The sequence below is a fragment of the Schistocerca serialis genome, chromosome 7 (assembly GCF_023864345.2).
Source record: "Schistocerca serialis cubense isolate TAMUIC-IGC-003099 chromosome 7, iqSchSeri2.2, whole genome shotgun sequence".
Classification (NCBI taxonomy): domain Eukaryota; kingdom Metazoa; phylum Arthropoda; class Insecta; order Orthoptera; family Acrididae; genus Schistocerca; species Schistocerca serialis.
The window spans coordinates 494,355,849-494,370,694 of NC_064644.1; the positions used below are offsets into that span (position 1 = coordinate 494,355,849).

General features: G+C 38.6%; 1 protein-coding gene across 1 annotated transcript in view; it reads right to left on the bottom strand.

The window, feature by feature from the left end:
* Window positions 1-14,846, bottom strand: part of LOC126412398 (semaphorin-2A-like) — a 425,849-nt gene that overhangs the window by 215,335 nt on the left and 195,668 nt on the right. The window contains exon 2 of the mRNA XM_050081975.1: window positions 10,523-10,610. Within this exon, the coding sequence (XP_049937932.1) occupies window positions 10,523-10,610 (88 nt within the window). The remainder of the gene's footprint in view (window positions 1-10,522; window positions 10,611-14,846) is intronic.

Below are 14,846 nucleotides of genomic sequence, written 5' to 3' on the forward strand. Positions count from 1 at the left end.
AAATAGCCTACAGAACAGACAACTCACCACAGAGGAAACTAAGGACAACCAACACAAGCACAGACAATCACAACACATCTGGTATTTACAAACTAACGTGTCAGGACTCCATATCAGTGTATGTAGGACAGACAAGCAGAAACTTTAATACCAGATACACAGAACACAGAAGAGCATTAAAAAGGAACAGCTGTCATTCCACATTTGCTGAACACCTTATGGACAATAAACATAGCCCAACAGATATCAACACTGATTTGAAAATTCTCGAATGCTGCAACAGCTCTCCCCCCCCTCCCCCCACACACACACAAAAACTAATAATTGAAGAAAATTATCAAATACAAAAAGCCATAGTTAAAGGAAAGCAATTAATAAATGAATACACAGCTCTCTGCAATGGAACTCTGTTATCTGCACTCAAAGAATTATGAGATAATATCAACCTATAGGAATCCCCCCCCCCCACACACACACACGTACGCACAGACACTTACATACATACACACACACACATAAAACTAAAAATAAATAAATATAATTATAATTATAATAATAAATCCTCAAACTTACTCTCCCCCTCCCCCTCCCCCTCCCCCTCCCCCTCCCCCTCCCCCTCCCCCTCCCCCTCCCCCTCCCCCTCTCTCTCTCTCTCTCTCTCTCTCTCTCTCTCTCTCTCTCTCTCTCTCTCTCTCTCTATCTCTCTCTTTCTCCCTCTCTCTCTCACTCTCTCCTCTTTCTTTTCTTACGCATACACTCACACACACACACACACACACACACACACATACACACCTCTTTGAGAAATTCAAAAAACCGTCAGTGACATTTCCACTGTCTGTCATCTTGTTATCGCACCTTCCCCTGTCCCACTGTCCGCCATCTTGTTATTACAGCTGGTAAATAGTGACAGTGACAGTAACAACTCAATATATAGATCTTGACAGTGAAGAAGATGACGAAAAAAGAAACCATAATTGAAACATAATGTAAACAGATACACACACACAAACAGACGCGCACACACACACACGCACACACACACACACACACACACACGACCTTATTAATCTCAGGCACAGCCATAACAGTTTAGAAATCATAATTTTTGCGTAAATGTTTTGCTTAAATTAAGTTGAATATAGTTGCAGGTGACAAACATTAAAGAAAAACAGTCACCGTAAAAACGTAATACAGCAGGAAAACCATACCATGCGGTAATAAGGTATGAATGCATAATTTTACGTGCTCTTCGAAAACCTATAATTACGATTTAGAAACTAATATTTATATGTATTTAAACAGTAAAGAACATTCCATTTGTTTTGATAAAGCCGGACCCTACTCCAAAACACATGTTACTGTTAAAGCAAACACAGACAAAAGAGCTTCAACATCAAGATGATTATCCTGTCTTTGTGTTAGACAGAAGGCTGTTCAATAACTTCGCACCATAATATGTCACTGTAAACTGTAGTTAACGATCGTACCCTTTTATTTACGTATTCTATTTTAATTATGTCGATCACAGTTCATCTGAAACTGTATTTTATTCTAAGCAGCAAAAACCATTTAGGAGCAAATGTACTGAGAAGTCAAGGTCCTGAAAAAGGCCTCAGCTAAATACAAGTATGTTGCGGCATACGGTGGTGGTAGTTAATAAAATAACTGTCCAATACTGGTAGCCAGTTATTGGTCCAGTTTTGAATACGAAAAAGCGGATAATTACAGCAATTTTTTTTTTACACCTGCACTCGTAATGGACGGATATATTACACATTTCATTCTTAGTTTTCGTAAGGAAACATTGTCCAATGTATATTCACTGTGGAAAAGTATTGTATGTTATTTCATTTCATCATGGTTCAGCCAATGTACCTTTTCCACTTATAGATTTTAGTAAATAAAGGCTATAAAATGGTGATTAGCGATTCTAATTGGCATTGGATTCTGTTTGAACTGGAGCAATTAATTAAGTCATCTGTTCAAAACTGTAAACGAAATTTTAAAAAGGTGTGAGTGAGTAATACCCAATCTGAATTTAGAGTTAAGTCGTTATTTGCTTCAAATTATGTCTTCATGGAACCATATCATCACTTTCAGTTCATTCTACAAGAGTGATTTGGATGAATGATGTGCTCTTGCGTAAAAACTTTGATCTGTCTTGCTCAGCTGAAGACTGATCACTGATAAAGTCCGGATACCCAGTATCAGTCCTACATAATTATAAGATAAACAAGAAATTTCTCTCAAAGAGTCACATGCAGAACACACAGAACTTCATAAAATCGTAAACAAGAAGAGGAAATATACTCCACTGATTGAAGATGATTACAGTGGTCCCAGATATGACTAAAATACCCCCATACGCATCTACTCACGTAAAACAGCTTTTGGCCAATTATTATAAAACCGGCAGTTCCAATACTCTATGTTTCTCCACCTTTATTATGAAGCGTTTGGTTATGATCGATGGCTTAAGAAACTGCGTGTAGGATATAACATGCTTGTCACAGAATGAAATGATTTCCCCCTTACTGCGCAGTTAAATGATGCATAGCTTGTCGCCGAAATCAGTTTCACACAAAAGAAAATATGATAGGTTATTATCACAGCATCTCGAATAAGATCACTGTCCTTTTCTTTTCTTTCCCTTTCTTTTCTTTTCTTTTGTTTTCTTTTATTTTATTTTCTTCGGCCTCAAAAATTTGTTCCAGACTCAGCACTCAAGAGAAAACAGAAAAGATAATATAAAAGTTTAAGACCATACGCAAAATCTCTCTGGATATCATTAGATCGGTTGTGAAGTGATGGAAGTGGAAACCATTATCTCGCAACTTCCTTGTTCATTATTTCCTCAGTTATAACGGGATAATTCGGCAAGTACTGCTTCTAGACCGTTAGGCCCGTTTAGTTACTGCCTTAATAAAGGGAAGCAGGAATTTAAATGGCCTTAAAACAATTTACCTCCGCGCAGAACGCAATTTACCCGGCGTCTAGACTCTATTACAAGGCTGCTGTGCTCTAATATTGTTTATGGAGGCCGAGAAGGTGCAGAAGTATCTCGGAATTATAGTTACGTTGTAATTAAAACAATATTTTCAACTTTAACTGCTCAAGGCCTGCGGCAAATACTGCGCCGTTATCAAAGTTTAAGAACCAGATGATTTACTGGACTCGTCCACCACGGCAGCTTACGCTTAGTGCAACTCGTTATATCCCGCCGGAAACTGTGGTGAATAACTACCACCTAACATGATATCAAACATTTTGCGCTTACCTTGTTTTAATTCCGTACTAAAAACGACGTCGGGAAGACTGCAACAGAATTATAAGCCATTTTCATTGCGCTATGAATTGATGTTACATCATCCCGCAAATGTGTAAATTCATTTGATTATATCTTCCAAAATTTCACTCAAGAATTGCTTCGTTCATACTGTCTTGGATTGAATTTGGTTAGTTGTCTCTGGTGTTTCTGGAGAAAACACTTTCCCTGGAAGACAATAAATGAAGAGCGAAATAGCAAGTATTTATTTTCAGTTGTTTGTGGAGTCTCGGATAGTATAAACTAATGAAACATAAAGAATTGTCATTACCTATAATGTTTCGGGACACGGAAAATTTTTTCGCTCATTGTATGTTAAATTTCCCAAAGAATTTGTTTTTTCCACGCGTATACGATACTATCAATGTTCTCGTTATCCGCAGTTCTTAGTCTGTAGTCTAGTTGTTAGCATAGCTGCCTCTAAATGGAAGGGTCATGGGTTCGACACCAAGTCGGGTCAGAGATTTTCTTCGCTCGGTGACTGAGTGTTTGTGTTGTTCTAATGATTTATCTCATATTCGTCGCAAAGACGTACAAGTCAGGGAATGGCTTCCTATCGAAGATTTACTCTATGCGGCCGAACAAACCGACGCGAGGTCTCTAGACCAATAATGTAATAGGATCATTTCATTCAAGGTTCTTGCGTTACTATTATTGCTGAATCCATTGATTTTTTTCTCTGCTTACTTTGCTATACGTTGGGGTCTCACGCTGCTTGGGGCAGAAATACTTTCAGTCTCCGAGAATGTGTCTTTCATCCTTCATTGGAGAGTGCGCCGGACGGCGAATGCGACACAAGAATTAGCCTTTCGCTGGAAATGCCCTTACTGACTGAGCTATCCAAGTACGACTCACCTCCCATCCTGACAGCTTCACTTCTGCCAGTATCTCTCTCCTACTTCCGAAACCTCACTAAATTTCTCCCGCAAATCTTGTGCGTATATCATTCTTGGAAGAAAAGGTATCTCCACTAAATCACTTAGCCACAACCGAAGAGACAAGCTTCCGGAATGAATATTTCACTCTGCACCGGATTGAGCGCTAAAGTGAAACGTCCTGGCAGGCTAAAGATATATTCCAGACGGTGAATAGAACCGATGACCTGCCCTTTGTGGAACTCTCTGCGCCAATCGAATAACTATAGCAAAACCTACAGACAAACTGGTATGACAAATTTGCCTGTGTATTACTCCACTTTTTCCACACTTTACAGAGGACTTTCTGCGATGCAGAAGGCACTGAGTGGCTGACAGATGTTCAACACTGCGTGTACTCTGCCATAAGTGATAGAATTTCACTTCCTGGTTCAACCCTGAGGCACTGGGTAAGCCAAACTCCCAGCTAACTTATTTTCCGCCATACGAGCGTGGAAAAGAGATTAATGTATTAGTGAGTCTGTGAGTGAATGAGTGAGTGACAATTTTAAGCTCTGAATGTGCCCACTAGGTGTACACAGATGGCTACATACGAATCGCACAAATGAAAAGTAAATATCCGGATTCAGTTCTCAACACAACACATAGTTCTAATTTGTTTCAAACGAAGATGTCCTAAATAACTTTGGCAAGCAGCGCACATGCATTGGGTTAGATTTCCAGGAAGAAATTCATCTGTAGAGATAAATATTTCAGGAAATAGCGGTTAGACAACGGAGAGTTATACAGGGTGTTACAAAAAGGTACGGCCAAGCTTTCAGGAAACATACCTCACGCACAAATAAAGAAAAGATGTTATGTGGATATGTGTCCGGAAACGCTTAATTTCCATGTTAGAGCTCATTTTAGTTTCGTCGTTATGTGCTGTACTTCCTCGATTCACCGCCAGTTGGCCCAATTGAAGGGAGGTAATGTTGACTTCGGTGCTTGTGTTGACATGCGACTCATTGCTCTACAGTACTAGCATCAAGCACATCAGTACGTAGCATCAACAGGTTAGTGTTCATCACGAACGTGGTTTTGCAGTCAGTGCAATGTTTACAAATGCGGAGTTGGCAGATGCCCATTTGATGTATGGATTAGCACGGGGCAATAGCCGTGGCGCGGTACGTTTGTACCGAGACAGATTTCCAGAACGAAGGTGTCCCGACTGGAAGACGTTCGAAGCAATTGATCGGCGTCTTAGGGAGCACGGAACATTCCAGCTTATGACTCGCGACTGGGGAAGACCTAGAACGACGAGGACACCTGCAATGGACGAGGCAATTCTTCGTGCAGTTGACGATAACCCTAATGTCAGCGTCAGAGAAGTTGCTGCTGTTCAAGGTAACGTTGACCATGTCACTGTACGGAGAGTGCTACGGGAGAACCAGTTGTTTCCGTACCATGTACAGCGTGTGCAGGCACTAGCAGCAGCTGATTGGCCTCCACGGGTACACTTCAGCGAATGGTTCATCCAACAATGTGTCAGTTCTCATTTGAGTGCAAATGTTCTCTTTACGGATGAGGCTTCATTCCAACGTGATCAAAATGTAAATTTTCACAATCAACATGTGTGGACTGACGAGAATCCGCACGCAATTGTGCAATCACGTCATCAACACAGATTTTCTGTGAACGTTTGGGTAGGCATTATTGGTGATGTCTTGATTGGGCCCCATGTTCTTCCACCTACGCTCAATAGAGCACGTTATCATGATTTCATACGGGATACTCTACCTGTGCTGCTAGAACATGTGCCTTTACAAGTACGACACAACATGTGGTTCATGCACGATGGAGCTCCTGCACATTTCAGTCGAAGTGTTCGTACGCTTCTCAACAACAGATTCGGTGACCGATGGATTGGTATAGGCGGACCAAGTCTATGGCCTCCACGCTCTCCTGACCTCAACCCTCTTGACTTTCATTTATGGGGGCATTTGAAAGCTCTTGTCTACGCAAGCCCGGTACCAAATGTAGAGACTCTTCGTGCTCGCACTGTGGACGGCTGTGATACAATACGCCATTCTCCAGGGCTGCATCAGCGCATCAGGGATTCCATGCAACGGAAGGTGGATGCATGTATCCTCGCTAACGGAGGACATTTTGAACATTTCCTGTAACAAAGTGTTTGAAATCACGCTGGTACGTTTTGTTGCTGTATGTCTCCATTCCACGATTAATGTGATTTGAAGAGAAGTGATAAAATGAGCTCTAACATGGAAAGTAAGCGTTACCGGACACATGTCCACATAACATATTTTCTTTCTTTGTGTCTGAGGAATGTTTCCTGAAAGTTTGGTCGTACCTTTCTGTAACACCCTGTATACAGGACGATGAAAATAGTTTTGCAGATAGCTCTCGAGAACAGCTGTACTGAAGGAAACATGCAGTGTAGGATGTAAGTAGAATGGAGCCAAATTAGTTAATCCTGGATGTGTATGCACATTCATGATCAAAAGAATATTTCATAACAACTTGTCTGTGTGGTATCATGTATAGAAAGTTCTTCATGGATGTTACAGTTGACAGTGGAAGTGCAAGTATACATCAGACGCCAATAGCAGTCGCACAGGATCAGGCAGACCCAACGGTGCGTGCCTGTTGTGTCACACCTCCAGCGGCTTTGTACCAAGACCGCCTTCTGCCACCGTGATAAAGGACAGAAGGGGGCAGCCACTCAGCCCACGCGCACTTTGGAGCCTCTTAATTGTGTGACTCTACGCTGACACCACCTAGTTGCGGCTCTGACACCATCGTTTGTGCTTTAGTTTGGAGATGCTCATTCTTGCTGACATTGGGAGCTGGACGCGATTTCTTGCTGCACTGTTTGTAATAAGTCTCCGTATACTTGGAGAAATATAAGTCAAGTAAATCTTCTGTTTACTGCGATAACTTGTTCGCTAATGATATCTGCTTTCCAACGACGACAAGATGCCGCAGCACTCTGTGGCCCCACTCTCCTTTACCGTTGTGCATGAAGTAATACACAACAGACTGAAATCGAATTTGCGGACAGTTCTTCTTTCGCCCGTACCGGTCAATAAATGGAGTTCCGCGCTTAACCTATCATAGGACTGCAGCGACAGTTTTCCTCAACTACACTGTTGGCCATTGAAACTGCAACATGACGAAACAGGCAAGTAACGAAATATTACTTACTGTGCACTGACAGTGTATTAGGATGAATACATGATTAAATGTGTGGATGGTTCTTGGGAGGACAGGGTGCGATATTCAGTACACGTAGCTGTTACCACTGGCAGCAACAGTTCAATGGACATGGAGAGGAATTGATCTTTTTTGGAAGATAGATACTGGTGCATGGGTGAATGAGGCTTCAGCTCTGGTCCATACTTTATCAATCGTATTGGCCAGAGAATGGTAGCGTGCCTGTCTCTCGCCAACGTATGACCATACCTCGTCCATGGTAGGTACTGTTGCTCTGCCCACAGTCAAATTTCCTATGAATCGACGTTCGGTAGGACAGCACCGGCAACATATGGCCTTGCTCGAAATTTTAAAGGAAAAGTGCTATCACGGGCCTTAACAGTCAGACATGTAACGACATTTGTCCAGATCATCGGCTATGAGAACCAGAGATGGTCGTGTAACATATCCACTGGCACTCCACACCATCAGATGCTGGGCATGTAAGACGATGATGAATGACTTTTGGCGATGTTCGGTTTCCTTAGAGCCCGCCCAAGAGGGTGCGAGTGTTATGATGCTGTACGCAGAATAAGACTATGTTTGAAAAGACGACGTGGTGTCACTCCCGTGTTCACTGTTGACGTCGGGTGCACTTGAGTAGGCGTGCCTGTCTCTGTACCTGCATCAAGGGAAGTCATCATCGCACTGTCCTTGTAAATAAAATAAAACTCTTGCCTACTGCGGCTGCCCGATTATGCACAACTGCACGAGCAATACATCTGCTCTCTCAAGCGCCAGTCTCATGGAGCCTTTGAGAGCCAGCATGGCGTTGAGCACAGTCCCCTCCAACTCATCGATTCCATATTCGCACGACAGTCATGAAAAGCAGACCAAAGAGACCAGTAATTTCGAGGAATGATAAGCTTCGGTCTCAACATATCGTGATGCTGCCACTGTCGAATTCCGTCCCGTTCTCGTTGAACTTTCTGCTTCTTGCAGGAGGCGTAATGCGAACTTCTCTTAAATAGCCAGTATTTCAGTGAGATTTCTAAATAAGAACCCTGCTACATAACCTCCCGTCACCTACGAAATGTAGGCTGTGTTACACCTAACTGCTTTTCTGCAGTTCTAGAATGTTAACCATTTCCACATCCTAGAATGTAGTAAACATTATGCCAATTTGACTTTTATGGCTTGCTGCGTTCTTGATTGTCAATTGTAGCGTAATTGTGTTTCCTGTTCGTTGTAAATTATCTATCTTTTTCTATACCTCATTCGTAATTCCTTTGGATTCCACATATTTCCATTTATTGTATTACTGAAAACTTCCTCTGGGTTTATGGATAGTATGTTGGTGTCATAATTATATTCTATTGTGAGCTCACATTTGATTCTTGTCCAGATTTACTTTCTCTGAAGCTGAAATGAATTACATCCTGTTGTGAGTTCACATTTAATCGTCGTCTGGATGTACTTTCTCTGAAGCTCAAATGAATGGTAACAGTTTATGTGCCTGTTCTTTCTTCCGTATTATAACAAAATGTATCAGCGCCGACTTTGCTTCAGACATTTGAGGGAGGAAACTAAATAATCTTCGTCCCAATTAGAGGGTCATACCAACTTTGAGGTTGTCTTAAACTGCAATGGTATTATCTCTGTCTAAAATATTTATGCCTCTCTCACTTACAATCATATTACATCATTTCTCAATAAAAACTATCTCCCTGGGTCGTCGTTCTGTTGCATATGTATTTTTTCATTTTAAAACTTTTATAACTTTTTTCTCTTTCTCTGTTGTCTTCTTTCTGTACTTGGCAATATTTTAATGAATGTTTCTGGTGATAAGACCACACCTTTCACGTCATCGAAACAGTGTATAATCGCATTGTGCACTAATCCATCATTCATCTCAACACTGTTAAATTTCTTCATTGTAGTGTCAAATTATCATTATAAGAGTCCATGACCGTTATGAGAAGTCAATGTAATTGTCTGACTTGGTCATTATCAATACGTAGTTTTCTAGAAAAATATGCGTTAAAGTGTTTCAGCCACAGCCATCATTAGAATCACATTTAAAATCTCGATTTACTGTATCTCGTCTGTTGCCATTCTGTTAAATATTTCTTCCCTTTTTTTAACTTAAAAATTTCCTGTATACTTACTTGCCTTTTTTCTGTACTTGGCAAAGTTTTCATCAGTACTTTTGATGAAAAGACATTCTTCTCTCATTTTCCCGAAATGTTTTTAATCGCGCTGTGCACTGCATCCACCAGTCACCTGAACACTAATTATTTGTTTAATTTCTTTAACACGTTGTCCAATAACGAAATAGTACATAGGGTTTAGCGGAATGTGGATCTTTTAAATCACGTTACCTGAACAGTAGTATAACATATTAGAATCACCACTGTAGAGGGCCAGAATTTGAAATATAATGCTACCAAGCGATATTACAAATGACTTCGTCCGATAGTGGATAATATGTAGTGCTGTTAATACTACAAATGAAGACCCTATTTGAAGATTGAACATTGAGGTATAGAGGTACTACAGGATACTAAATCTGTGGCGTAACGACGAGTAGAAGTTGGAATGAGTAGATGTGAAGCGAACACAAATTACTGAAGACGTGCAATTAGGTATATGAATATTACAAGAGTGTTCATTAAAAGAAATGACTCGACGCCGTTAAATCATAGGTAAGGTTAGGGTTAATCAAATTGCAGTCAAAGAGACGCAGGACTAAATTTAATGCGAACATTTGATTTTGAGTTGGAAAACAGGAAGTAGCGTCTCCGTTAACTCATTTCTAATATTTACCTACCTTGTTGGATATTATAGCATGTTGAGGGGTAGATATAGTTTACTGCATCGTTTCACTGTGCGCATAGATGTATTTTGTGAAACTGCTTTAGCCTGAATGGGGACAATCGGCTTAAGTGGCTCTAAAGATAACGCATTACCTTCACTCGTAAAATAAACTTGTACTATTGACAGAATATTTAAATTGAGCATAAGGTATAGCTGTCACCTTAAAACGGGATACATCCTTAAAAGTTGTTACTTATCTTCTTCTGTATGTTAGCGTAGCTGTTAAAAGTGAATGAGCATGTGTACTTACATAGCTCCAACAAAAAGCGAATGTCTCTTCTCATCAAGGTAGAATGTCCTGTAGTAAAGGTGGCCACAAGAGAACTGCCTCACGTGATCTGAAATGTCACAAACATACACTTTGAGTATGTTGTTGTTTCAAAACTGGCAATGCGCAACTAACAGTTACTGTTAATAATGTAGTAAAGATAAATGCTTTTGAATTTTATCAACACGAAATCCAATAGTTACAGTTAGCTTTTCAAAACTTATAAGCCACAGGGAAGAAAGGGAGGACACACACATGACTGACATTGTATGTAAGGTTTCAAAGCAAAATGAATATCGTTGAACAGGATCTAATTCGGAAAATTTGTGCATGAGGAAAGAGTGTTAAACATTGGGTCTTACATAAACTACAGACTGGGAACGGAGGCCGGTACGATCTGGAAGAGGGAGGTCTGTAGCATGTCCACATTCATAAGTCGATGAATCAGTCATTTTAAAAATAAATGTCGCCACTGTGCAGACTTAACACTATTAGGAGTGTGTGGCATTGTAACGCCCCAACGACCACCTTAAAGTCAATTAAGAAAGAAGATGAAGTAGGGAAAGTTATCTTGGCAGTTACGACATCTTTGCCGATGAGCTAAGACCAAAGAGTTTTGTCAACAGCTACATTGTACACCACTGAGCATACTTGTTAGCGAAAGAGAAAGAAGAAACATCATATTTCAGCAATGGACAAATATCCATGTGACAAATGTGAAATTAATATCTCAAAAGTTAAGTCCAAAGTAATGTCATCAGAGATAACTTTTATATGAAAGAGAGTTGTAAGCGCAACGAAGAAATTCAATGCACCTACAATGCTCGTCCGCTTGCTAGAACTCATCCAGTGCAGACGTATGAGAGCAGTTCTGATCTGAATTATTGAGATTGCGAATCGTGACGAGATTGTTTCCGAGTTTAGAAGTGTTTCTTGTGTGACGGGATTCACGGCTTAAGAAACTGATTTTATGGACTGAGCCAGGAACAAATAGACTCATTTAACTGTGCACTATGGGTTAATTGAAATCTAATAACGTAATTAGTGAACATTTGACTTGACTTTAAATTAGTTGGACCTTAAGGAGAAGTGAACACACCTAATTTCAAAAAAAAAAAAAAAAAAAAAAAGCTTTTAATTTATATATTAAATACATGAAGTGCCTGATTAAACGATTACCTTGATAGGGTAAATTAAGTAAATAAAAATTACCTTCATTAAACAAATTACATAAGATAGAATTAAACTACCTCCTTTAGTATTAAAAACTAACATGCATCATACACCTTAATGTAAAAAGGTAAGCTAACCAAGCTAATGGATTCATACCCCATTTATAGAGGTATCAATCCTCTCCTTTTTAATGACCAACAGCTCTACAAAACTTCTCTTCCTATCAACATTAATGATAGGAACGATCCTGTCCATTTCATCAAATTCCTGATTTGGAGTTTGAATAGGACTTGAGATCAACTTACTTTCATTTATTCCACTTCTATCGAGAAATAAAAACATAATGATAAATAAATCATCAATTAAATATTTTATTGTCCAAGCAATAGCATCAACAATACTATTATTTTCATTTTTGTTGATTCAAATAAGTATCCAATAGGATGGGAAACAGAATTCATCCCCTCAATAAGAATCAGATCTAGAATATCGTTAAAGATTGGAGATGCACCTTTTCATTTCTGATTTCCAGAAGTAATAGGAGCTTCAGAATGAAATAACTGTCTAACATTAATAACATGACAAAAAATTGCCCCAGTAATAGTACTATCATATTGTATTCAACTAAGAACCTTTATTTGAACCATTATTATTTTAAGTATCATTATTGGGGCAATAGGAGGCTTAAATCAAACATCTCTATGACAACTTCTAGCATATTCTTCAATTAGACATTTAGGGTGAGTAATTAGATCCCTAATAGAGAAAACATCTGAGAACTATACTTTATTATTTATTCACTATTAAGACTAATCACGGTTTTACTATTCAAGCAAATAAATCTATTCTTTATAAACCAGATTTATTCAGCCATTCTTGGATTCCTACCAAAATGAATTGTAATACAATCATTAAAAGAAAACAACATGACATCTGTTATAACTATTGTAGTCATATTAACTACAATCACACTTTATTATTACATACATATTAGATTCTCAGCCTTAATTCGGTCGTATACTGAAAATTCATGTTCTATAAAGTCTCAAAAACCAAGAATTATTCTTCTTATAACCGTAATAATTGCAACAATAGGATTGATTTCAACATCAACCTTAATCTCATTATACTAAAGACTTAAGTTAATTAAACTAATAACCTTCAAAGTTATAATTAAAAGAATAATCTTTTAGATCTTATTAAAAATTTACACCTCTAGAATTGCAGTCTAGAATCATAATTGAATATAAGACCAGAATATGGTAAGAAAGAAAATATCTCATATGTAGATTTGCGGTCTACCACCTAAAATTGAGCTATCTTACCGCAAAAATGATTATTCTCAACAAACCATAAGGACATTGGTACTTTATACTTTCTATTTGGGGCATGAGCAGGAATAGTAGGAACATCATTAAGAATACTTATTCGTGCTGAACTTGGTCAACCAGGATCTCCAATTGGAGATGACCAGATTTATAATATTATTATTACAGCCCACACATTTGTAATAATTTTCTTCATAGTAATACCTATTATAATTGGTGGATTTGGTAATTGACTTGTACCAGATATAGCATTCCCACGAATAAATAATGTAAATTTTTGATTACTACCACCTTCATGAACCCTTCTTCTTACATCTTCTATAGTAGATAACGGTGCTGGTACAGGATGAACAATTTACCCCCCTCTAGCAGGAGCTATTGGACACGGGGGTGCATCTGTAGATCTAGCTATTTTTTCACTTCACTTAGTAGGTGTATCATCAATTCTTGGTGCAGTAAACTTCATTACAACAGCAATTAATATACGATCAGGAAGTATAACTTTAGATCAAACACCTTTACTTGTGTGGTCTGTAGCTATTACAGCCCTTCTTCTCCTTCTTTAACTTCCAGTTTTAGGAGGAGCTATTACTATATTACTAACAGACCGAATACTAAATACATCATTCTTTGATGCTGTGGGAGGAGGAGATCCAAGTCTATGTCAACACTTATTCTGATTCTTTGGGCACCCAGAAGTTCACATTCTAATTCTACCCTGATTTGGTATTATTTCGCACATTGTATGTCAAGAAAGAGGAAAAATTGAATGATTTAGAACATTAGGTATAATTTACGCCATGTTATCAATTGGATTAATAGGATTTATTGTATGAGCACATCATATATTTACAGTGGGAATGGATGTTGACACACGAGCATACTTCACATCAGCAACAATAATTATTGCCATACCTATAGGAATTAAGGTATTCAGATGACTAGCTACACTATATGGAACTAAATTCAAGCTTAAGCCACCATTATTATGAGCTCTAGGGTTTATTTTCCTATTCACAAGTGGTGGAATAACAGGATTAGTATTAGCAAATCCATCGCTTGATATTGTATTACGTGATACATATCACGTAGTAGCCCACTTCCACTATGTTCTATCTATAGGAGCAGTATTCACAATTATAGGAGGTGCTATTGAATGATACCCACGATTTACAGGATTAACTATAAACAATACATGATAAAAAGTCCAGTTTACAATTATGTTTATTGGAGTAAACTTAACATTCTTCCCTCAACACTGCTTAGGGTTAGCAGGAATACCACGACGATATTCAGACTACCCAGACGCATATGCATCATGAAATGTAGTATCAAGAATTGGATCTACAATTTCTATTGTAGGAATTATCATATTCATTGTAATCATATGAGAAAGAATGGTTACAAACCGAGCAATTATATTCAGAGCTAATATAAGAAGGTCAACGGGATGACTACAAAATAATCCACCTGTAGAACACAGTTACTCAGAATTACCATTAATCTCTAGATTCTAATATGGCAGATTAGTGCAGTAGATTTAAGCTCTACAAATAAAGGTTTGACCTTTTATTAGAAAAATATTCACACGCAATTAGTCTTGAGTAGGACCCAAGTACACGACATCATGAAGATAAAACAATTGTGGTAATTGCCAAGAAACTATATCTCAATCAGACTGACTTAACTAAACTATTCCGTGTGTGTGTGGTGCGGGAGTTATAAGTATTTAGTGACAAAATAACAATGAACTGTTCGTTACCAGTTAAATACCCGGTGTGGACTACATCATTAAATAGTCGATA